The sequence below is a fragment of the Anolis carolinensis genome, chromosome 4 (genome assembly GCF_035594765.1).
Source record: "Anolis carolinensis isolate JA03-04 chromosome 4, rAnoCar3.1.pri, whole genome shotgun sequence".
Lineage (NCBI taxonomy): Eukaryota > Metazoa > Chordata > Lepidosauria > Squamata > Dactyloidae > Anolis > Anolis carolinensis.
The window spans coordinates 197630290-197656888 of record NC_085844.1 but is presented as its reverse complement, the minus strand read 5'-3'; the positions used below and the strand labels follow the sequence as shown (position 1 = coordinate 197656888).

At 38.8% G+C, this 26599-nt stretch overlaps 1 protein-coding gene across 17 annotated transcripts in view; it reads left to right on the top strand.

Moving 5' to 3' along the window:
• plekha6 (pleckstrin homology domain containing A6) overlaps positions 1 to 26599 on the top strand; it is a 260994-nt gene that overhangs the window by 169132 nt on the left and 65263 nt on the right. For 16 of the 17 annotated variants that reach the window (XM_062978516.1, XM_062978522.1, XM_062978532.1 and 13 more), the window contains 3 exons: positions 24015 to 24095; positions 24480 to 24594; positions 25908 to 26012. In XM_062978516.1, coding sequence (XP_062834586.1) covers positions 24015 to 24095; positions 24480 to 24594; positions 25908 to 26012 — 301 coding nt within the window. Of the gene's footprint in view, positions 1 to 11944; positions 12286 to 24014; positions 24096 to 24479; positions 24595 to 25907; positions 26013 to 26599 lie in introns of those variants that run through there. The other variant, XM_062978528.1, reaches the window with a different exon arrangement.

Sequence of the window (26599 nt, the reverse complement as noted above, 5' to 3'; positions counted from 1 at the left end):
AAATATTGTGCTGACAAGCAAGGCTACCAGATTGTTTCCTTAGTGCAGTTATCAGTTTATGAAATTCTTTGCATGCATGTTCTGTTGTATAACACATGGAGATCTCTGTCTGTTGAAATGTTGCTCTGGGAATTGACCTAACAATGTTGCCTGAAGAGAATGAAACATTACCTTTCTTCCCAAAGGAGGTCAAATTATGTGATGCTACCTCCTGTAGGAAAAAGATCTAGGATTACAAAGTCTATGTCTTTAGATTTTGCATGATTCTGCAGATAGCTTCAGGCATTTGTTTTGATGTACATGTCAAATGAAAAACACAGTAATTTCTCTACAATATATAATATAAACAAGGACACAACAAGCCTGTATATAGATAAGGAGTAGGCCTCAGGGTCACCATAAGTTGGAAATGACATGAAGGCACAGAACAACAAAACTGGTGGCATTGTTTTTGTTGTTGCTACTGGCGCACTTTTGTTCCCATTACCACTCCAGTGCTCTCCTAGATTAAAAAAGGGGTGCATTAAAATTTTTTCCCATTTCTCAGAACTTTCAGGACTAGCGATTTTACTCTGAAATGGAACACTTGGCATCATTCTTACCAAAAATCCCCAAGCCTTAAAGCTAGAAGTGCAGCATCACCCATTTCTGCATTTGTAGATATGCATTTTGAAGCCTGGTACATCCCATAGTTTCTCCCATTAATGAAAAATATGCTGAAAAGCTAGGGTTGTAATGAATAAACTTGGATCTGCAGCCAGGTCACTGTTATGTGATAAATTGTGTAGTGAACTCCCATAATCCCTTACCTTTGTCCATTCTGTCTGGGGCGGATAGGAGTGAAGGTGCAAAATACATGAAAAGCTATTCTCATCCACCCATTCTCTAAAGCACTGCTTCTTAAACTGTGGGTTTCAACTTCAAATGGGGTACCCTTAGTACAAGGTTGGGGTCATGAAACAAAAGTAAAAGGTTTCAGAATACCACCCGTTTGCACAAATCTGTTAGGAACAATGTGCAGCATTTACTGCCGAAAATGCTTCAGCTGTACTCCACAAAAAGGAAAATCAGTCTGCTGATTTATTATCAGTATTTTTACACATATTATATATACAGTAGAATCTCACTTATCCAACGTTCTGGATTATCCAATGCAGTCTGCCTCCTGCCCGCATCCACAGCTGTTTCTCTAGGCAGCAAGGATGAAAATTTTTATGGATATAACTTCCGGCAATGTTGTTACTGTAAGTTCATGTTATGCAATTCTATCTTTATTTGTATTCAATTTGTTAGTAGCCAATGTTTTTGGTAGTCAATGTTTTCAATACATTGCGATTTCTTGGTGCTAAATTCATAAATACAGTAATTACTAAATAACGTTACTGTGTATAGAACTGCTTTTTCTGTCGATTTGTTGTAAAACATGATGTTTTGGTGCTTAATTTGTCAAATCATAACATAATTTGATGGTTAATAGGCTTTTCCTTAATCCCTCCTAATTATCCAACATGTTTGCTTATCCAACGTTCTGCTGGCCCGTTTACTTTGGATAAGTGAGACTCTACTGTACTTATATACCTGGGGTCATGTAAAGGTTTCTTGGGTGAAAAAGGGTCAAGAGTGGAAAAGTTTAAGAAGCCCTCCCCATCCAAATGTTTTCCTGATGTGTTGGACAAAGAGCAGTCTGGCAGGATGATGGCTGGGAATGTATTGGTTGTCCAAAATATCAGGAAAACAGGAAAATAAAGCCTGTGTTAATGGTTTATATTTTTTCTCTTTTCATGACACATTTGTTGATTGTGTTGTGTTTACTAGGGAATAAACATTTTCCCCAGATTGATGTCCTCTCAAGTTGGTTTAGACTCCAACATCCACATTCCTTCTCCATAATACTGAGAGAGAGCTCTTACAAGGTGATGCAGCTAAAATATCTGAAGGGCAAAAGAAAGACATGAGAAAGATTGGCATATGTTCTGTTTTTCTAAGAAAATGTGCCTTGCTGTTTGCAATCTTTTTACATGCCCACTCCTGTAGAGTATCTCATAAGTCTCATGAGGTTCAGTGGGTTTTTCACACAGGAATAGATGCCTTGGAGGCAGCCCTAGGTTCCTTCTTTCCTCTTTTCAATTATCTTGGTTATTTTCTGGACCAGAATCAGAGTAGGTAATGCAAGGATGACAACCTGCATAATGAAGTCACTCAGTGAATTGTCAGAAATATTTTCATTGTAACTGCTTCGAACCTAGGAACTGAGCCATTAAAACAGATCTAGGGATGGCACTTCACAAGGTTAGTTGGTGGAGATAAAGGGAAGGATTAAATTCTGCAAAAGTGTTCTTTTTGAATGTGATCATTTTTCTCTGCTTTGCTTTTTAGCAACAATGGCATACATGTGTTTAAATTCATGTTGAAATTTCTTTAAAAAGAAAAATGATGGAGAGAATGTCTCCAAAATTACACCCCCTCCTCTTTAAATATGAAACTGAAAAGTCTTTGCAGATCTAAGTGAAGAATTGTTGCTGCTCAAAAGGTCACAGCCGCAATAGGGTAGAAGACCCTTTCCTTATTGGATTGCAGGCTGGAACTAATAATGTTTAGTGGAAGGCATTTCTTCCAGGTGATCTTTTTTGTTTGTTGTTGTCCAGTAAATGCACAGTTGTTTCTCATTAGGAGGAACAAATGCTAGCATATCCCTCAAAACAGAGTTTACATACAGTAATATTTTCTGGGGACACCAAACAGTGTTGTGTTTGGACATAAAAGCAAATCTGGTGTTATTGTTGTGTGAGTGAGAGTCCCCTTCCCTTCTCCTTTCCCAGCACAGCTGCAGCAAAACCAGAACCTTTTGGTTTGTTACCAGTATTATAGTTTATTATGATTGAATTTTCAGTTGTGGTCAGTCTTAGCTATGGTTTAACAAACAAGTCAACTTCATAAACAAGTCAGGGGGAAAAAACACAATCTTGGAAATGTTACTTTTTTGAACTACAGCCACCAGAATCCCAAGCTAGGATTATGTGAACCATCCAAAAGGTAACATCTTATATTCTGGAATGTCTACAGTTTATCCAAGTTGGGATATCTCACTAAAACTCTTAAAGATGGAATCAAACTCTTCTAGTCTCCTCCTCAGTCTTGCATACGGAAGATGGGGAGAGATGAAATGCATGAGATTGAAGCAAATTTATGACTAGTGAGACACAGTTTATCATACTAGGGCACTGATTCTCAACCTGTGGGTTGCCAGATGTTTTGGCCTTCAACTCCCAGAAATCAAATAGCTGGTAAACTGGCTGGGATTTCTGGGAGTTGTATGCCAAAACACTTGTTAACCCACAGATTGAAACCCCTGCACTAGGGTATTAAAGCAGGCAGCCCTATATTTTGGGCTTTTTCTGCTGTCTGCAGAATTCTGGTAAATATAGTTTAGACAGGGCCTTTTGAATTCTCAGCTACAGAGGTTCTCACTTTTCCAAATTACATTTCCCAGAAACCTGCAGGTGGAAGAACATGCCAAAAATGCAGGGTTACCCGCATAAAAGCCCTAGTGTGATAAAGGAATTTTTTTGGGATGCATCTCAAGATGATTCAGTGTCTTCAGCTGGTACAGAATGCAGTCACCCAGGCTACATGAGTATATTGATATGGTACTGCTCACTGCCATGAAAACATCCCATGGAATACTGGGTTTACAATTCTTTGGCTGATAATTCTAAATGTCCTCCCTGAGCTGCAAATCTCTAGATTCCATAGAACAGGGGACAACAAAGTATAGTCTGTGGTGCATGAAAAATTCATGAGATCCCTAAATGTGTCCTGCAGGAGGCCCTAGAAGCCCTTCAAAGCTCTTAGGTCACTCAATTTTTTTTTTAAAAAAAATCAGGATTATTTGTGGGTGATATTTGTACCCCACACCTCCCACAATTGCCTGAAAATGCACCAGTTTTCCATTCTAAATTCCCAACTCTCCGCAGAATAGACAGAAAAGAAATGTAAATATGAAGGTAGTGGCCTGAAGGTTTATGTCATGGCCAAAGTGCAGGTAATGGAAAAAGTGGTGGTCACTATGAATGTACCATTGAAGCCTGCCAGGTGGGCTAGAAAGAAAAAATGGCTCCTTTCCCCATTTGCAGTTGCCCACCCCTGCCAGAGGATATTTCTGTAGCAGTTAATGGAATAATAGCACTATAATTGTCTATGGGAGCCAGGGGATCATAATACAGTATATGCAACCAATTTTGTATCAACTGTCATGGTGATGAGTGTTGGCTGACTGTCAACTTCAAAGTCCTAAATGGCTTGGGACTACTACATTGTCTGAATGGCCTGCCTACACTCATATGAAGTTCTCTAAACCCTAAGTTCAGACACGAAGGCCCAACTCACATGCCCGCTGGTAAATCTATCCAATTGATCAGCATGGAAGATGGAGTTCTTTTTCCTGTGGTGGTCTCCTGCTTCTGGGATGCTCAGTCAAAGCATGCGTTCATGACTCTCTCACTGATTGCTTTTTAATTATCCTGAATGACCAGACTATCCTAAGTTTTTTTTTAATGGACTTACTTTAGTATTGTTTTCGTGCTATGCTGTTGTGGCTATTTTAAATGTTTTAGTTAATTGTATTTAATTTAATTTAATTTAATTGTATTTAATTTAATAGTTTTTTTTTCTGTGAATGGTCCTGGAAAGGTTAAATAAAATATTGTAACTAAATGAATCAGTCCATTTAATAATGACATAATTCATTATTAAATCAGAATGTAGCCTGCATCTTATCAGGAAAATATTACTTTCACCATGTAATAATGTATGCATTACCTTGCAATTGGCAGTTGACATCTGGCCGTGTAAGTGAGTCACCATTGGTGGCAAATAAGATGCTACCCACATTTTTGACCTTTAATATTAACACCTTTTAAAATTTAGAATCTGAATGTAGTGTAGAATGTGCATAATAATAATAATAATAATAATAATAATAATAATAATAATAATAATAATAGTATGCAAATACTGTAATCCGCTCTGAGTCCCCTAGGGAGAAGTGCGGAATATAAATAGTGTTGTTATTATTATTATTTTATTATGACACAGCAAACAAGATAGATATATGAAATCCAGCATATCTATCTTGTTTGCTGTGTCATAATAAAATAATAATAATAACAACACTATTTATATTCCGCCCTTCTCCCTAGGGGACTCAGAGCGGATTACAGTATTTGCATACATAGGCAAACATGCAATGCCCGTACGATCACAGATACAGTGAGGCACACAAACATAAACAATGGCAAGGCTTCTTTCATTTCCGGTTTCTGGAGGCAGTGTTAATCTCTGGCTTCTGGGAGGTGCTTTTTTCTATTTTCTCTCTTTACCACTTGTTGACCTATAAAAAGGATACTACAAATCCTCTCAGGAGCTATTCACACTAAAAAATTATAGTGCAATTATTCTGCTTTAAATGCTGTAGTTCTGTACTATGGAATCCTGGGATTAGCAGTTTAGGGGGGGGGGGGTATTTAGAATTCCCACCCAGAGAGTTATAGTGCCTCACCAAATCATAGATCACAGGATTCTACAGGATGGGGTCATGATTATTGAAGTGGAATAATTTAGGTAGGACTGAAATATAAACCCTACTGTATTTCCCAAGTGAAACACAGAGCTGGAAAATGCCCTGAAATTGAGCAGGAAGGAAAACAGATACAAACAATAACTTTGACCAAAGGATCTACCACTCCCAGAACAGCTTCCAGTCCAATCTACTCACAATACTGGTTGAAATAGATTATTTCAAACACCAGTATTTTATAGAATGTCAAATTTCCCCAGACAACGACCAAACGCACATTTATTTATTTATTTACAGTATTTATATTCCGCCCTTCTCACCTCGAAGGAGACTCAGGGCGGATCACATTACACATATTAGACAAACATTCAATGCCTTAACATAGAACAAAGACAAGACAAACACAGGCTCTGAGCTGGCCTCGAAGTCATGACCTCTTGGTCAGAGTGATTTGTTGCAGCTGGCAGCTGGCTTGCTCACCAGCCTGCGCCACAGCAATATCTAATGTGGCAATCCTTATCTTTGGTCTATGTGACCAGTAAAGAATGTATCCAGATACTGTTCGTTGTTTACACAGATGTTCTCAGGGTCTGCAACTGTATTCAATGCCTTCTGGTTATTGGCCCTGGACAAATAATATTGCATTAACAGCATTTTTAGCATAGTAGAAATGACAGAGCTTAGCAAAAAATACAAGCCATGGGGAAATGTAAGCAATTGTCAAGATGGAGTTTATCGGGCTCACTAAAACATATCAGCATACAGTTGAATAATTCTTATTTTATGACAGCAGTGGGAATGGCCCCCAGGTGTATTTCCTCTCTGATCCCAACTGTTCCATGGTGAATAATGAAGGAAGGGGCTAGTATGTTTCCTTCCTGACATATTACTGAAAATACACAAATAGGGATAGTGTATAAGAAAGGCTCTGAAATGTGTCTCATTAATTAATTTCTATCGCAACTTCATTTTCAGCCATTGTAATAAGGGTGTTTATATCTATTTTGCTTTATTTAATTTCAAGTAATTTATATTTTATAAAGACAAAGTCTGAGATAGATTAATTCACTTCCTGATATTAATTTGGTGGCTTTACAATATACTGTATGTGTTAAGAACTACTAGACAATTTTTGGGTAAATGTATCTATAGCTGCCTGATATGTTTCATGCTTTGTTAATGCTTTCTTTCTAATTTCTAAGGTTGTTAGAACCTCATACCCAACTTTTGATACATAATGGTATTTCAAATGATAAACAAGGTCTTCCTTGAGAAGAAGCATTTGGAAATATTACCCTTTAGATTATAATTCCCAGAATCTCCCAGCCAGCCTTATTGCTGATTTATACTGGCTAAAGAAAATGAGAAATAACTTCTCAATAAACATCTTCTCCAAACTTGCAACTTTGTCAGTTAGAAGAATAAGCCAGTCAAGGGATACGATACACCCAGCTTTGGATGGGGTTGCATTGTTCCTCACAGTGTGAGGGTGCTACTTAACAAGACACTGCTTTTGGATGCATTGATGGCAGAAATATCTAGGAGTGATTTTTCCTACTTTAAACTGAATTGCCAGCAGTGCTTTTCCCCTTAAAGAGGACTGCTCAGACAAATGCAATGCTGGTATTTCGAAACTATCCTCTGTTCACCAACAGAGCTTGGTGGTAGGGATAGGAAGAATTTTCAACTGATTGATGAAAAATGGGTTTCCTGAATTTCCACAAGGCTTGATGAGAAAAATGTGAGAGAGATGAGAGTCTTCACTGTTCAGGACTAATTTTGCACTAAAGAAAAGTTTTCTGCTCAAAAAAATGTTTTCTGTACAGTAAATAATAATTGTGCACATAAAAATGCTCTTTCCTATACAGAAAAAGTTTTCTGTAGAAAAACCTATGCATCTTTTGTACTGAATGAGTCCCAAACTGTGAATAGGGACTCATTCACAGAGGGACAGGGCCTTCCCAGTGGTGGCTCCCCGGCTGTGGAACGCCCTCCCCAGTAACATCCAGCAAGCCCTGACTCTCTTGGGCTTTAGGAAGAACATAAAGACATGGCTTTGTGCACAAGCATTTAATGAGTAAACATTATATTTGATATGGTCTGAATTAAGGTCTACATGCAAGGTTTTTGGAAGAATTGAATTAAGTAATTATATGTTTTTAAGCTTGTATAATGTGTTTTTATTAATTATTGTAAATTGTTTAAATGTATTGTTGATTTTTATTGATTTTGTTGGTGCATTGAATTTTGCCAGTTGTTGTAAGTTGCCTTGAGTCCCCTCGGGTAAGAAAGGCGGGGTAAAAATGTTGTAAATAAATAAATAAATAGTCCTTTAAAAACATGCAGCTTTTGGGGCCTCTCTTGCAGCATGGAGGAATGGTAGAATTAAATGTTTTTGCCTGTGAGAATGACATTTATAAAGATTTATATCCATCACTATTGGTTTCCATTCCATGGGGTGAGAAATATAGTTGAGGTTTTGGTCTGAAATTTAAAGAAGTTATCCTTATATAAGTTGCTTGACATTCAAAATAAAACCTGGAGCAGAATTGGTGCCACACAGAGATGGAAGTTCCATACTCCAGTGCTGTTGACCTTCCATTGATGTGCTTAAACACAAGACCTTTGTTTGCAAGTGGCTGCTTCTTTGGATTTGGTTCTTGAACTTGCGTGATTTTAATTGTTCTTTTAATAATATATGTTTTAATGTTTGATTTTAATTGTAATTGCATTTTTGGAATTTGTATGTCAGGCATTGCTGCCAGTTGTGAGGCTGCCTTGAGTCCCCTTCGGGGTGAAAAAGGTGGGATATAAGTATGGGAAATAAATGAATAAATAAAGCTCCTTTAGTAATAAATAATTCACTGCTTTCTGATGAATGATTTTATTGCTGCAGTTTTGTTATTGGTCTTGTTTTGGTTTTGCAATGTTGGAATTTAACATGTTTGTTAGATGCTTTTAATATTATTTGAAAGAATGTCAGATTTTTTTTTTCCAAAATTCATGGTAAAAAGAACTAGCTGTGCCCATCCATGCATTGCTGTGGCGTAGTCTGGTGGTATGGCAAATAAAGTAATGAGAAGCAACAAGGCTTTGAAGCTGCAAGGCTATTCAGTACTAAACAAACTGGGTAACAAAGGGCTTTATATATCTGTGGAATATCCATGGTGGTAGAAAGAATGCTTGTCTGCTTGAGGCAGATGTGAATGGTTGCAATTGATCTCCTTGATTAGCATTGAATAGCCTTGCAGCTTCAAGGTCTGGCTGTTTACTGTCTAGGGGAATCCTGTATTGGGAGGCGTTTGCTGCCTCTGATTGTTTTCTGTCTGGAATTCCCGTTTTGGGCCCTCCAGATGTTTTGGACTTCAACACCCACAATTTCTAACAGCTCAGATTATATGATACATATATGTTATACTATATATGTGTGTGCATACTATTCCAGACAGGAAACATGGGCCATCTTGGGCCCTCCAGGTGTTTTGGACTTTAACTCCCACTATTCCTAGCCTACTGTTTGTTAGGAATTATGGGAGTTGGAGTCCAAAACACCTGGAAGGCCTGTTGTAGCCCCTGGCATGTCACCGAACATGAAAAGTTTGGGCTGTATTCTATTCTAGCTGCATTCTTGGGCAGAAGAGTCCCCAGGCCTAGGAAAATGACAACTCCCAGCCATCAAAGAGGTCTTGAGAAACAGCCTTCAAAATTGCTAGGCTAACTTAGGTTCTGCAAAGATCAAGGTGGGAGAGAGGGGCCCGTTTTAGGCAAGGCGCAGCCAGAGGTGCAGCAGGAAATCTTTTCCCAAACATCTTCCCTTGGTAATTTGAATTGAAAGTTTTGATACTCACCATGGTCCTGGCCACCGATGTGAAAAACATTGGTCTGTCGGTCAATGTGGGGCCCAAGGTGGTCAAAGTCCCGAAGAAGAGGCCTGACCCAAAAGGGACAGGGGTGAGTTTCCTGGGTGAGCTTTAAGAGGAGCACACACATAGCAGCTGCGAAGGGGTGAGGACAGCCATCCGCCATCTTGCTTAGGGGCACACACGTGCCTTTTCCCCCAAGAGGGGAAGAAGGAAAGCAGCTGCGCAGCTGCCATCTTTGCTAAGGGTAAATTGAGCTAAAAGTGGGGCCTACTGCATCAGTTCTATAGTGTGTGTCCGAGCCACAGCCTGACTCCATGGCTGGGCCTCAGTTGGTGCCAGCAGGGACGGCCAGCTTGCTATGGATGGTTGGTGCATTTTTCCTTCTGTCACTCAGGAGGGTGGGCTTTCACGTATGTGCTGTTACTTAATCTTGGTTTGGGGTTTTTTATGTTCATTCCTGTGTATTTGTTTAGGTTTTTTTTTAATGGATGTCATACTTTGGATGTGTTGGTGTATTGTGGCCAGATTTGGTGGCATTTGCTCCAATGGTTTTTTTGTTAACTCGGTCCTACAAACTGACAGTACATTTATATAAATGATGAAGGCCTCTGTTACTACAGTGAAGACATATCTTACTATCAAGTTCAAGTTCACTTTATTACGGTCAATGACCAGCTAATAAGAAGAGGGACACAGTCCTGCACAAACACATCAGGTCTAAGGGTCAGGAAATTTAAAACTTTAAAACTTCAAAGCTTACTATCAAGACTTATATATGCAAATACTTTAGAAAACTATTGCACTTGAAGATCACAGGATGATTTATGGTATATTGCGGAAAATGTTAGAACTGCATTACAATGTAAATTTATTAACAGTTAAGGGAGGGGGGTAGTTCCCCCCATCCATTCCACACTTTGAAAAAATATTTTGGGAAATGGTAAAAGTTACAGTCAAAAATGCCTTTCAATCTTTGATCCAGTAACAGAATGGTATATTGCATAACATAGAACTGGCACATCTTTATTCAGAAGTTCCAATGAGTTCAGTATTTTTTTGTTTTTGTGTACCTTCAAGTAATTTCTAACCTGTGGTGACCCCAAGGCCACCCTATTTTAGGGTTTTCTTGGCAATATTTGTTCATAAGCAGTTTGCCACTGTCCCTCTGTGGTTGAGAAGGTGTGACATGCCCAAGGTCATCTGGTGGTTTCATGACTGAGCAAGTATTTGAACCCTAGTTTCCAGAGACATAATCCAATGCACAAACCATCATACAAACATACTTTTTATTCATCAGTAAATGTATATAAGACCTGACCATCAGGTTTCCCTTGTCTAGGATTATGACATTTGGGAAGTCTAGGTTGCCTGAATTCTAACTCTAATCAACTATAACTCACAGTGGCATTTAGAAAATCAGTTTAAACCTTTCCATGTTTAAAACCTTTCAGACTGAATAGAATAAATGCTACTTTGTATATGCTTTGTTGTTTATATATATATTTATATATTAATATCACTCCTTTGATTTTATTATTTTTGTCCTTTTTAGTTTGCTTTATTATGATGTCGTTTGGGATGTCATTGCAGGTGGGAAAACAGCCCAGGAATGTAATGCTGTAAACTATAATATCACTGTAATATCAGAAATCAGAGTTGATCAGGATGTTTTTGGGTTGGGTCCAGAGGAAGAGCAATCAAAGTGTCCAAATGATAAAGATACCAAATTTTTCAGATTTATGTGGCTTTCAAATAATTTACTGTACTCAAAACTGAATAGTGCCTAGTAAACTGGCATTGAAAGGAATATCAGATGTACATTGTGGCCACTTGATACTGAAAAAATATTAAGGAGCCAGGAATGGACAAAGAAAGAAGACTGCATAGGAAACCTGAGTGAAAGGCATCCGCAAAAATCTATCCAACTTGCCTGTAAATGAGCACAGATTTGTATGGTGAATTTGTAATGTTATTTTCTTGCTTTTAAGCACTGCAGCATATAATCCACACTAGATTGTAGGGAGAAAAGTTTTTAAAATCAATGTTCAGTAAACTGTATCTATTTGATAATCTGGTCTATTTATGTAGATTGTTGTCATAGGAGATCAGTTAGGCAGAGTTGCTAGAACTGTAGTGCTAAGCTACTGAAGGGTCTTCCACTAAGGAAAATGCCACCAATTTTATGCTCTTCACCTTCAGCTTTTATGCAAAGCCCTTGTCTCTGAAACAGTCTTGTCAAGCTGAACCACAATTTGCTTCCCGCTCTACCTGCTGTCTCTCTGTGTATGCACAAGTGTGCACGCCTCAGCCTTTGGATGTGTGCTGGTGTCCGGTGTCCATATATCCTTCACCTTTCCTCTCCTTGGGAGAACTGAGCTCAAAATCTCTCCCTCCTCCAGCCTGCTCTATCCCCGCCTTTGCCATGCCTGCTGGCTGCTTCTGTTGCTGCATGTGAGGCTGAAGCATTGTTTGAATGATGAGGCTGTACTAGGTTAGATAGACCCTGGTGCCTCGAGAGAGGGAGAGAGAGCAGCCGCCTCTCCCTGCCTGTCTTTCCTGCCCAGAAATCAGAACAGAAAGGCAGAAAGATCAGCTGCTGTCTTCCCTGAACTCAAGGGGAACACAGAAGTTGAAGATGGGAGAAGCGCATAAAACCATCACATCACTGTCCTTGCCAGGGCAAAGCTTTCCACTATGGCACATTTCCTGATGCCACAGAGGAACAGGCCAAGAGGACTTACATTTACCCACACAGAGAGATACCTTTCCAGGGACTTGACTGTGCGAGTGAGGATTGCACCGGAGACCTGCCACCATGCTAAAGTTTCGTGCAGACCGCCGGGTCAGGTAGGATACACGGTGATGCTGCAGAGCCATAGAAACATAGTGGGTCGCACGGCCTTGCACTTCCCCCTTTGGGTGTTGGGGACAGGAAAGGGCTCCTGTATTTCTTTCTCATTGCTTAGGGGATTTTACTTTGGTCGGTGACTGCTGCATTGCAGTGTTCAGGGCAGCAGATGCTTAACTCAGGAGTTTGTGTAATGGGACTATGCGAGAGGCGGCAGCTGGGGAGGAAATAATTTAAGGAGGATCTGGGGAAAAGTTGGCTTTCTTGTGATAGGGCTGAACCCTGAAAGCTGAAATAGAGAGGAGAAGGAGGCAATTGGAGGTGTGCCAGCAGGAGCTGCAGATATCACACACAACTACAAAGGATGCTAGAAGCAGCCTGAGCATAAAGGCAAACCTGCCTCTGGCTAAATCGATTCAAGGTTCCTTTTCCTGACTCAGGTCAGAAAACAAAGTAGTTCAGGTGTTAAGAAGAGTCCTGTGGTCAATACATACTCACAAATAAAACTCCCAGTAACACCAGCATCAGCTCCAGAAAAGTTGGTTTCTTAAAGGCTCTGTACAGTGGACTTAAGTGAAGCCTTTCCTCACAAAAATCCAGTTGATAGAATACAATTTGAATTTGCCATGCTTTCCTTGTTGTGCCACAATAAGAAATAAGCAAATTGACTATATATAAGCCCTAACTCTCAGTAATAGTAATACAACAGTACTGTATGGCCAGTTCTTTACAATCTAATTTAAAAAATGGGTCCTGGCCCCAAGAACCTAATATTTGAAGATTTTGATACTGGGAGAGAAACAGACTAATAGAAGGAAGGGGGACAAGTGACAAATATGTAGTTGCAGGTTCTCAAACAGTGTTGTATTTGGGAGTATGAAGAGTGGGCATTAAACATGAGCTTCTGAGTTGATGTAACTGTGGAACCATCACAGGTACAAATCACTTTTCTATTTCATCATTGTACTAGCTGTGTTAGCTCTGTCATAATTAAACTTTATGCTCATCTTTCCATAGGACATATCCTGCTAGCTTGGCTCGAGTCTATATTTAGGAAGTGATCACTGCTCTGTTTTATGTCTCATTGCCTTTCTTTCTTTCTTTCTTTTTTCAGTCACAGTAGCACAACCATTTCTGTCCTTATTATTATTGCAGTTTTTATAGTCTGCTTTTCTTCCTTCTATTTAAGTACATTTACAGAGCAATCCTGTGTACGTTTAATCAGACAAAGGTCCAAAGGCAATTGCTGACTTCCATGCACATTCTGCGTTTTAGTTCAAATGCTAAAGGTATTAGCTCAGGTGCTGAGTCCTTCTCCTAAAATGGGTACAGCAATTTGCCTAGCTGCTTTAAAGTTTGGGTTAAAACCCAGAATAAATTCATCAACCTACATGGAAGTGATCAGCTGGTACTGAGTATTTCCATCCAAAGTGAATTCAATATAACCTACTCCCAGTTAAGTTTGTATAGGACACAAACCTCAATGTAGGATAAACTCAATCCTGAGTACAGTGTTCTCTCACTTATCATGGGGGTTAGGTTCCAGGACCACCCTCAATAAGTGAAAATCCGTGAAGTAGGGACACTATATTTATTTTACTATTTATACTTTATTTTAGTAGTTATACACTATTTTAAGTCTTTATTCACCAATTGTGTGTTGATAAATCGCCTCCTTCTCCCCCCCATTGCCGCTTGGGCTCCTTTTCTCTCCCTTTGGCTTCTCCTTCCTCCCTTCCTCAGGCTGTAAATTGTAATTTTTTATGATTTCTAATAGTCTTTTAGAGTTTATTGAAAAACTGCAAAACAGCGAATCCGCGAAAAGTGAACCGCGAAGTAGTGAGGGAACACTGTACACAGTTGAACTTTGTTTCATTTGGGATGTGAACTCATGTCATTTTCTTACCTAAGCTGGCGAGAACAAAACATGAAATGGGGTTGTACCCCAGCTATATAAACATAGTAATACAATAATCTCAGCTAATGCTATTTTAGACTTTTAGGTGAAACCCTACATCACTTGGGGTTAGGTCTTGATCACCTATCATCATGCCTTGGTAAGGTTATATGGTACTGTTCCATTGTCCAGGTGGAGGACAAAAGGGGGTGCTAGTGAGAGAAAGATAGTCCATTTTATGGAGTGGGGGATGTTTGAAGCGGTAAAACAATTTCCCCCTGTTTTCCTACTTCCCCCCCCCCCCCCCGCCCATGTTGTCATCATGGAAACAACCCTCGTTTGTGAATTGGGAAGTGGGGAGGGGAGAATAACCAATGAAAACAGGGGAAATTGTTTTCCTTCAAACACCCCCCCCATTATAAAATTAACTATCCTTCCCTGTCTAATGCCCCCTTTTGGCTTCTGCTTGGATAATGGAACAGTACCAGACTATTGGCTGTGCTGGCTATGGGATTCTTTGAGTTGTAGCATACCAGTTATATTTACAATGGATTGCAAAGGGTGATAGATTTCATATAATTCTGAAAATGGCATATGTAAATTGCAGAAGAGAAGATTGAGAGGAGACATAATAGCCATGCTTAAATATTTGAAAGGCTACCATAGGAAAGAGGGAGCAGGCTTGTTTTCTGCTGCCCTGGGGACTAGAACCAGGTTCAAATTTGAGAAAAGGAGATTCCACCTGAATATTAGGAAGAACCTCCGGACAATAACAACTGTACAACAGTGGAACTCACTGCCTTGAAACATGGTGAAAGCTCCTTTTTAAACAGAGGCTGGATAGCCTTTTGTCAGGGGTGCTTTGATTGTGCTTTTCCTACATGGCAGGGGGTTGGACTGGATGGCAGTGTAGTCTATTCCAACTCTATGATTCTATGAATGAGGAACTTCTCCCCCCCTAACTAGTTTGTATTGTGTAAAGCTAAAAACATCAGTCACATACACCCAGCCTAGATAGAAAGAATACCATGTGCAGGCTCTGTTTTTGAACTATAAAGTTCCAGATCTCCAGAATCATCTCTGAAATTCTCTTGTGCTTCTCTCTACCCTTTCTTGCTAGGCAAGATCACAAATATGTGTAAGTATCCTGGGATCTGCATATTGTGTATCTCATCTCCTCTATTTTAGCACCTTAGAGACTGAGAGGATAAAATTGGTAGCATAACCATAGACTTAATCTATGAAAGTTTATGCTGCCTTCATTCTTTCAGTCTTAAGATGCTACAACATCCCTGATGTTCCAGACTAGCATGGCTATGTGTCTGAATTTTTCTCACTTAGTCCTAGAAGGCTAAAAAATAGGGGAGAAATAGACATTGTCCAAGGGGTACAGCTGGCCATCTTACTGCTTTTTGACACAGTAAATTTTACCACCAGGAAACTTTACCATTTTCTTTCTTCATCATGAATATTAAATTCAAATATTAAATTAGGGAAAGTTGATATTATTTATTTACCAAGTCAGAGACACTTTCATTTTCATTTGCAGGCTTCTGTGCATAAACTACAATTGGCCAAACAACAACAGGGGCCCTATTTCTTAAATGCTGCAGAATTACATTCTATATACATTATGAAATTACAAGTGAACTCTCTGTTTAATTCTTCATTATACTTCAGGCCACCACAGACAAATGAAAAGATAATCCAACACTAAATTTAGGGCATAGAACATGATTGCAACATTGGGCAGTGCTGATATTTCATTATCTGAATCTATTAATGTTAGGAAAGCATCTTAGTTCTGTATGGCAATGACTTTGGAGTAATAGTGCTTTAAATTTCAGGACAGAGAAAAAACAACATAGAAATGCCACATATATAGAATTAGTATGTGTAGACCAGCGTTGTATGTTTTTTGAAGCATGTATATTGTGTAAGACAGATTCTACAGAGATGTTTCAAACTATGCAAGAACAGATTGGGTTCAAGCATCAGTAGGCAGGCAGATAAAAAACAAAGGGGTTGACAAGAAATTAATCAACAGCTTCGACAGGACCTTTATTTGATCAGGCAAGTCTGAAGTCAATAGGCAGGTGTCTTGTGATGTTCTTGCACTGGTTGAAGGCCAACTGAAGGCCAAAATAATGTCACAGGAAGATGTATATTTGACCCCACCACTTTTACGTAACTATTTAAAGTTTTAGTTCATTCCAGGGTGTCCCTTTTATTTCTGTTTCTACTCAAAGGTTGGAAGCACAACTGCTGCCTGTTTCCTTTTGTTACAATTGCTATAGCCTTAGGACCTTTTCACATGTACCACCGGAATCGTGGCGATTGTGGCAGCGCCCACCCAGGAAGCATGGGGACCCATTTCTCCATGTCCTGTACCATCCTGGCTTCCCCACACCTCATCACATGAGAGGAAGTGCTAGGCAGCTGTCTTGACCCATACTTTTCTATGGAAAGACAGGATACCTCCTGTCTTTTGCTGCTGGCTATTTTTTGGCAGTAGCAAAGAGTTTTCTGACCAGTTTTGCCACGTAGCCACCCCAAGAGATTCTGCTAATTGTAGTCCGAAAGAGAATGACACAAAACAATTTTTCCAAGCTCTGCTTCTGTCCCAGCTTGCAGTTTTCCACCATTAGGCAAAAGGAAATGGCTGCCACATGCGATGAAGTGGGGAGTGGGTTTAGAGAACAGGGCATTGTATGCCATTCACAGCCTGCCTTGCCTTGCCTCCCTTGACTAGCCTGCTTCCCCCATTTCTTTGGTCACTACTATTTAGCTACCAGTCTAGCTGGTACCTGTCAACAGAATGGTGAGGGATGTTTGTTCTTTGGGAGAGACAGTAAAAAGTCCTGGTCTTTCATTGAATTTCATGGAGCCTCCCTTGTTTCTTCCATCAGATGAATTTTTCACATTGGCAAAAAGGATGATATCCCATACATCATTCCATACTACTCAGGCTGTTGTTGTGTAATATTATTTGTGGTCCTTGAAGTCATTTTTTCTTTAGATGCTTTCATTCCCTTCAAAATGGGTCGAGCCATTTACAGCTGATTGCTCAGCCAGTGCCTTTAATCTGCTCTAGGAAATTGTTCATAATCTCAGTCCAAAACCGCCTGATGTAACTAGTATCTTTTGGTGGCAGTGCTCTTTGTCTTCACCTGGTTATTGAAAGCTTCACTGCATTTTGTCTTCATAAAGGAGCTGCAGATTGCATATGCGTAGAGAATATGTTAATTGCTTTGGAGTGCACTTTTAATGCACAAATACTCATTAGCACTCAATATGTATATCCATCAATAGATAGTCCAAATAGTCTTGAGGCATGTTTAAACATAAACGAAGAGAGAGAGCTTATCTCAATTTTGAAAAAGCTCCAGGAATTTTTATGAAATAAAACATGCTTATGTTGGAGGTTTTGCTAATGTTAAGTTGACTTTGGATTTAAACATGTAATCAGAGATCAGTTTAGGGTAAGGCCTGCATGTGTTAAGGCTGGTATTCAATAAATGTCTAACAGAAAACATGTTACAGAAACAAACAAAAGGGGTTTTGTTTTTTAAAAAGAAAATTCAAGAATGATCAAGAATGGATAAAGACCACACTTGGAAGTTGACTCTAAAATGTGAAATTTCAATATACAAACTAGTTCTGTTTTGAGGTCTAGGTTTAGGTGCCACAATAGATTGAGAAATAGAAAAGTTTAATAAAACAATGAGGATGCATTGCCTTTGAGGTGATTTCTGTATTCCAGAAGGATGGACCATTTCCTAGAAAGCAAAAGGAAACCTGCTGAGCTATTAGCTTCCATAGCAGCAAGGCAATGGAGTCTTTAATGGAGCTATCCAAAGTGCTGAACCATATTCCTAAAAAAGATTCAGCACCTTGGATAACTTCTTTAAAGTTCAGAATGAAGGTGACAGCCGATTCAACACTTTACTGATAAGGCATGGGACTTTCCACAGCAAATCTGGGAGACATGGTATACCTCCAAGAGCTTGAAATAATATGGCAGTCCACTCTGAAAAAAGATGATTATTTCACTAAGTCATGATACTCTTTATACTCAGGTTTGGTATCTCACACTGCCACCTTATAGGATAAGTGTTACTCACAGTGAAATCCTCATTACCATATCTGAGATCATGGTAGGGGATCTCAATCCAAGACTATTAAAAAGGGGAGGGGGAATGGAGGATATGAAGAACAAAACAATTACAGTAAAGAATCTTCATTCCAATCATGTCTTTATAAAAACTTGTTCAGTCTGTTTAAAATGTATATACAACTTTGCAATAACTGCTTTTACTAAGCAGAGTTCAAGAAACCAAAATCATATTTTTGTCTTCATTGTGTTGGCAGAGGGCAAACAAATGTCTGTTTTTTTAAAGCAGGCACAGTGAAATAATAAAACCCAGCAGGCTGAGATAACAGAATTTGTTCTAATTAAAACCTGTGTCTGGAAAAGCAGATTGCAAAACACCGCTGCCTTGATTTATTTTGGCTTCTGTAAGTTAATATTTTTGTTTTAGCAACATCCTCTGCAGAAAAAAACTGAACTCATATAGAGTAAACCTCTGTTGTCTAAGGCTGCAACTTTTCTATGTGCTATGTGGAATGAAGGGGAGGGCTGAATCAAATAATAAACTGTACCCATTTAAACTTTGTTTCTCCCCTTCCCTTCCCTCTTATTTTGAATATTTTCCCATTTTAAAAAGAAAAAAAATTCCCTTTGACTTCATGAGAGACAGAAGTGCGCTGAACTTTTTTCTTCGATGTGCTAATTTAATGCATTCAAAAAAGTTATTCTATTTCCTGGACTATCCCTACCATTGGATGTGATTACAGGGGATATGTGAGCCTTTAAGGCAGCTGCTGACTGATAATGACTCCATGAATTTCATTGGATTTTCTTAGGGAACGAACACTCAGAGGTGTTTTTGGCTGTAGAGCTAGCCCAGCAGCACATGGTATTTATTGGTGGTCTCCCATCCAAGTACTAACTAGAGACAACCCTGCTTGGATTGCAAATGCATTTGCATGGTCATTCAAAAATAAGAGTTATTTCTTTGACTTGCATCCCACCTTCCACTCAGGGTGAATGTAAAATGGCTTCAAATCCTGAGAACTGTAGTTTAACATTCTCAGCCAGAGTGCTCTGGTGCCTTATTGATTTCATAGGATGCATACATGGCAGTAAAAGTGGAATCATGGCACTTTATGATGTGGTGTGAAAGGGTAATGACTTTTTCAAATGGCACAGAAATGTCAAAAGCTCCAAATCAACAGTGGCCATTGTATCTCTTAAGACATTATCCAAGAGAGATGTCTCTTCAACACATAGGCATGAAAAAAGACTGTATTGATATTTCTCCCACCTCTTTGAGCTCCAAACATGGAAGGATGATGACTCCAATCTACTCATTGTTGCTTTTTGCAAGTTTTGTCTCATAATAGTGCAGGTGAAGAGAGCTGTGTCAGAGCTGGAACCCTAAGTAAGGTTTTATTTTGACTGGCAAGGTGAAATTCAAAGGCTTTCAAATTCAAGATTTTTCTCCCCGGGTGCCTGCATAAACCCCTCATTGATGTATTATGGATGCAACTTCCTTTTCATTGCATCCACCAGTGCAGATGCTGTTGGTTAGATGGCAGGTTGTTCTATATCGATATGAAACAAACAAATTCCACAGAGGTTGAAATTGTATAAGAAGATGCTAAAACTGAACATCACTGTAGTGGTTGCTCTGAGAATTTAATGGGGCTCTTGCTTGATTTTTCTGAGCTAGAAACCTGTAAGATATAAGCACATTTGGCAGTAGTAACAGACAAAATTTTGTGCATGGACATGAGATAAAAACACAATTTAATTCTCATTCTGACATGCATTTTATTCCTGTTATGGTTGTGGCAGTGGGAAAGCCTAACTGAATGCCCCAGCTGATCACTAGACAGAAAATTTCAATATGATGGCCAGAAGATAGAAATGAAGAGACATTTTTCACACTATCATGCAATTGATAACACTGGCCAACACATATTTTGGTGATTCAAATGTTAGATCTGTTTCTGGGTATATTTGACTTGCTGATTCCAAAAATGGCATCAGTTTTCCCTTATCAGCTTTAGTTTTTGAAACACAAAACATACGTCATATGCCGGTCTTCATCTGTTCACCCATAGAAAATCATGATAACCATATCTAAGAAATGAGAGGTGGTGTGGTTTGTCCAATGCAATTTTCTACATCAGTGTCCCAAATAACCACAGGAACAATAATTTATTTTTTGATTGGGCTGGTATAATTTACTCAAGTGGTGTGTACTGATAGAAATGAAGTCTAGTTGATGCTGTTGAAAAACAAGAAAGCATATTAAACTTCAAGGGGACAACATTTTATAAAGGAACCAGCCCTATGGGGATATAACATGTTCAATAGTCACTGAAGGCTGAAAATTAGTCTAGAAATGCAAATGGGAAGAGTGGTGATTGGAGGAGTGGATGCCCTATTTGACTATTTACAGCAAAGGTGAATAATCTCTTTCATCCAAAATTAAGGACCAATTTCAATTTCTTGAGAACAATGCTCCTTTGTGGATAGGGCCAAAAGACTGGCCACAAGTAACAGATTGAATCTCTTATTGCCAGTAACTTCTATAGGCAAGATCAGGGGTCCCCAAACTTTTTAAGCCGAGGGCCGGTCCACAATCCTTCAGACTGTTGAGGGGCTGAATTATCATTTGGGAAAAAAGATACAAACAAATTCCTATGCATACTGCACATGTCTTATTTGTAGTGCAACAACAACAACAACAACATGAAAGAACAATACAATATTTAAAAATGAAAACAATTTTAACCAACATAAACCTATTAGGATTTCAATGGAAAGTGTGGGCCTGCTACTGGCCAATGAGATAGTCAAGTTAATTAGGATTGTTGTTGTTGTTGTGTGCCTTCAAGTCATGTCAGACTTTGGCCGAGCCTAAGTCTAAAATTAATTATTTATTTACTGCATTTATTTACTACATTTATATCCCACCCTTCTCACCCCGAAAGGGACTCAGAGCAGCTGTATGTACATACAATATATTATATTATTAGCATAACACAATATTAGCATTATATATTACTGTATTGAACTATACCACTATACTATTATATAATATGTAATATATAACATATAATTAATATTATTATATGGTATTACTATTAGTATTATATTGTATAACATAAGATTATTATCAATATTATATGTATGTACAATATATTATATTATTAAAACTGATATAAAAATATTATATTATAAAACTGAGGGCAGGGGCCAGGTAAATGACCTTGGAGGGCCGCATCCGGCCCCCGGGCCTTAGTTTGGGGACCCCTGGGCAAGATAATGCAGTCTCTTAAAGTGATGGATGGAAGAATTGTAGAAAAGCTTGGAAACCACCAAACAACAGTACCCTAGTGAAGGGGACATAGCCCTCACTTGAGGAAAGCATTTAGCTATCAGAAGATCCAAAGGAGGATCCCAAACAAAAGTGTATCTACTAGGCAGTTAAGATGTGTTTAATGTTTGTTGCTGCTCGCATGTCTCCTTCTTTCCCTCCTCAACATGAAATAGAATAAAAATTATGCATATGCCTAAATGTTTATATTTAAATATATACGTTTGACCACAACAAATATATTTGCAGGCATCTGTGTGAGTGCAGGAATAGGATGTGGCACATGAAAGATTTAAGCTTGCTGCTATGTAATGCATGAAGCCAGCTGGCCCAAAGTCATAGGACTTTTTTTCATTCCTATTTCTGTTCTCATGTGTTTCTTCTATGCACTGCTGGTTGTCCAGATATGACATAGAGAAGATAGGCCTCTCCAACTTCATAAAATCATTATAATGAAAAATGCTGATCTTAAAAATCTGTGTGTAACCCTGACATACTGTGAACAAGTATTTGAGGCAAAAGTAATTGGATATAATTACCCAGGAGTAAGCCTCATTTAGCATGCTGGGCAAGTTCAAATGTCACAATGAACCAGGGGCGGTTTAATAATGTGGCTATCCAAATGTTGTTGGATAGTATTTCCCAATAGCCTTAGCCAGCACAGTCAATGGTATGGAATGCTGAGATCTGCAACTCAGCAACAGCTGGAAAACCATATAATTCTTATCTTTGCAATAAGCAGTCTATTATGAAGGGAATACGTTTGTTTGTGTCCATTCTTCTTTTCTTTCACTGTGGCTAAACCAAATCAATGGGGCTGCACATGCCTTTGTTGCAAAGCCCAGAATTTATATACTTGTGTGTGTGTGTGTATTGTTTAATTTATATCCTACCTTTCTTTCAACAAAAGACCCAAAGTGGCTTTCAAAAGGGATACAATTAAAAACCCAATAATAAAAAGTTCAAATATTAATAAAAATAATATGAAATAATTAAAACATATTGTTAATTTGTTCTTTAAAAATGCCATCACAATAATGCAAATGTCTCATTCTTGCAGTAGGAGCAAGAAGTGTAAAACATAGCATGTTTGTTTGCTAAGCTTGTGACCCAGTCTTCTCCCACCCCCACTTCCCCAGTTTAAATTCACAATAACATAAGTAAGATATGTCAGCCTCAAAGAAAACAATAAGGGCAGTTCATAACTTTTCCATGGCACTGAAACCAGCAGTGTTGCTTTTTTTATTTCCTTCTTGTGGAGTGAAGGCCTCTATATAGGTCCAAAGGCAACTGTTGCATTTGGGAGGCAAATCCACTCAGTTTTTCCATAGAGAAGTGGTTGCTACTGTGTGAATAGAATGTTGGACTAGAAAGATCTTTGGTCTCATCCAGCATGGGTTTTTAATGTTCTCCTTTATAATTTTTTTAGACTGCATGAGTGCAGCAAGTGATAGTTATCATTACTACCACAAATATTCATTATTGTTTGTGTGTGTGTGTGTGCACATAAGTAGTGACTATTTTACACCATCATTTGTCACCAATTCATCCATTTGACTATCCTTCTGGTGAACAGCCACATAGGCTGGTCCTCAGATGGCAGGCATGCTGTCCATCACTGTTGAAGCCCAACTTGTTTGGTAGAACCTGCTAAAGTTTGCACATTGTTGACATAGTATTTGACACTAAGGATCACCTTCACATCACAATGAGGCAACATAGTATGATTTGTGCAACAACTTATCATTTTTGTTAACTGCTGTCATGTCAACTTTGATTTATGGTGACCCTATGAATGAGAGATCAGCAACGTTCTTGTTCAGGTCTTACAGACTCAGGGCTGTGGCTTCCTTGACTGAGTCCATCCATCTGGAACGTGGTGGTCTTCTTTTCCTATTCCCTAACCAAGCATTATTGTCTTTTCTTATGAGTCATGTCTTACAAATACAAACAATAATTAAATGAAAATAATGGTTGGAAAGATGGATGGATCAGGCAATTATAACTGATAACCAGCATTTAGATTGTGCATACAGTGATGGTTAAATGTAATCATTATTGATTTAACTGAATTTCCCACAACTTGGCTCCCTCCAAATATTTTGCACTATAATGTCAATCATCTCTGAAATTAAATCATAATGGCTATGACTTATAATCACTGTAGTCTAAAAGAGAATGAGGGAGCCAAGTTTGGGAAAGTAGATTTGGACCAATATTTGTGTATTTATGAAAGCTGCTATCAAACAATGTCTGATGGTGACTAATAATTTTAAAACATGGATTCTTTGATTGATTCTTAATTCAGAAGTATTTTATGCATCCTTAGCCACCAGTCAACCAATTAATGCATAGTCCATTCCTCTTTGTTTCTTTCCAGCCATAATGAAAGACGGAACACTTTTCTTAATCCAGTGACTGGCCAAATCCCAGAAGAGAACAACCAATTTGACTTGCAAAGGTAAGTCTTCTTTAGTGCATTGCCATTTGGGATATAGATGGGTCATGCATAGAAAAACAGAGTAATAGACACAGAAGGGATAAACATGCCATCTATAGAAACAAGTAACATTCTGTTTCCTTCAGAATCCATCTGAAGAAAGAAAAACATGGATATACTATAATGGAAATTCTAGTACAATAGATATAGTTTACTTGTCCAATGTAAACTATATCTCACAGAAACTGCTGGAAGACACGTCATTGTTTCCAATGACTTTGGACCTATGATAACGCGTGTGCACATATCTGACTGTGCATGAGACAACACTACCCTAAGAAGTAAATTTAATTCCTTGGGGCTCTCTGTAATAAAACTTTCCTTTCTTTTTCCTCTAAATTCCAGATCTGCCTTGGACATGTCAAACAAAGCAACCAGCAAGCGGCCGGCAGCAGTCAGTAGTGAATCATCCAATCATACTATGGTCTCAGAGCCTCCTCAGGAAAGAACAAATGGCAGGGTATGCTTAGTATAGAAAGACAGCATCTCATGAGAGCTTTGGTTTTCTCCCTCTCTCTCCACCCCCCCCCCCCCGGGTGATTATGCATTGTAAATGCCTGCCATTGTACAATGCTGTGTGATACAGAGAAAAATACCAGATTACATCTGACAGTAAACATCAAAAACCTTTGGTACAGGTATGCCTGTCTGTAATGGCCTTGGTGTTGATATGTATTCTCAGGATAAATGATGGATATGACTAACTGAGGGATACAGAAAGAGATACATATCTAAGCATTTGTTTATTTCATGGGTGGGCAATGTGCAGTCCTCAATATGTTGAATTGCATGGCATGATACTCCTTAGTGGCGACTGTATTGGCTAAGATTGATGGGAGTTGCAGCCCAACAACTCTGGAAGACCATGCAGTTGCCACCTGTGGTTTGAATTCATCTTATGTTTATGATTCACACTTTTCAACATCCCTCAGTAGTGTGTCCAACACTTGGCCAATCCAGACTTAATATCAAAGTAGATGCACTGGAATCAGTGGGACTTTAGTAAATAATTGCTAATTGAAGTTTAATTGATTTCAATTTTTTACTCCCAAGGTTTATCCTATCATTAAGCAGAATATGACCGCTGCCTCAAGCAGCAGTTGCAGCACGTCATGAAAGGGTAGCAAAAAGTTAATTATTTCATTGGTTCTCCTTGTATCCTTGCTTCTAAAAAAGGGGATAATTGCTTTTCGGATTTTCTAATTCAGTGTTTTTCAAACTGTGCTTCTCCAGGTGTTTTGGACTTCAGCTCCGACAATTCCTAACAGCTGGTAAGATGGCTGGGATTTCTGGAAAACACCTAGAGGAGCACAGTTTGAGACACATTGTTCTAATTAATTGGCCAAAATTACTTGTCTGGCTTTAGATATGATGCACCTTGCCTAGAGTATCACCTTCTGCTCTGTCTCAGGTAGCAAAATGTCTGGGTTGGCCTTTGCCTACTCTAACTGTGTCTTAATCCAATTCTATATTTATTTGTGTGCTGTTTCCCAGAATGGCCTGTGTTATCTGTGGATTTGTGAAAGGGAGTCACTGCATACCTTCAAATACGCATTTGTTTGTTTGTTTTTGAAGGGGACAATTGTTTCTGCAGACCAGAGTTTCTCAAATTGTGCTCCTCCAGATGTTTCTACTTCATCTCCCACAATTCCTAACAGCTGGTAAGCCAGCTGGAATTTCTGGAAGTTTTAGTCCAAAACCTGGAGGAGCATTGTTTGAGAAACATTGCTGTAGACTGTCTCTCTCTAAACCTTTTCCCTCCATTTCCTAAAGACCTCACGCTCCTCCAGGAAGGGGATTGCTTTTGGAAAGCGCTCCAATTCCATGAAGAGGAATCCCAGTGCTGCCGTGACCAAGAGTGGCTGGCTGTTCAAACAGGTAATATCCTCTGCTGTGTTGCCAGAGAGGATCCCATTCTATGATGCTTTTCATATACAAGTTTCATCTCTTAGGAAACCAATTGGCTACTTTTGGAAGGAGCAGATTCTTTAACCACCACTACATAATTATCTTTGAGACATTGTGGAATCCTGAGTATAGAGTGAACCAAACACCCTTCAGTTCAACCCAGTCTTTCCCCCTCCAACAGGACTATGACATGTGAAACAGGATTATGACATTTCATGTCCATTGGATCACAAAACCCTCATTCCATTTTCAGACTTCTGCTGTTGTTAGATTCAAAGAGTGATGGGAAATAACAGGTCAATAACTATTTAATGCCAGATAATCCATTAATGTTGTTGTGTGGAAGAGATCTCTATTTCGGAGTCCAACAAGCTGTTGCATGGAAAAGAATGCTGGCTTGCAATCTAAGAAGATGTTTGCATTCCATTTGAACTCTTGTCCAATATTATTATTCATACACATAATAGAAAACAGATAAAACTTCTTCCTTGCTTTTCTGAATGTGGTAGTCCACAAAAGTAACATTTCCAAGATCTGGTGTGCAGTACTGTGTCTGT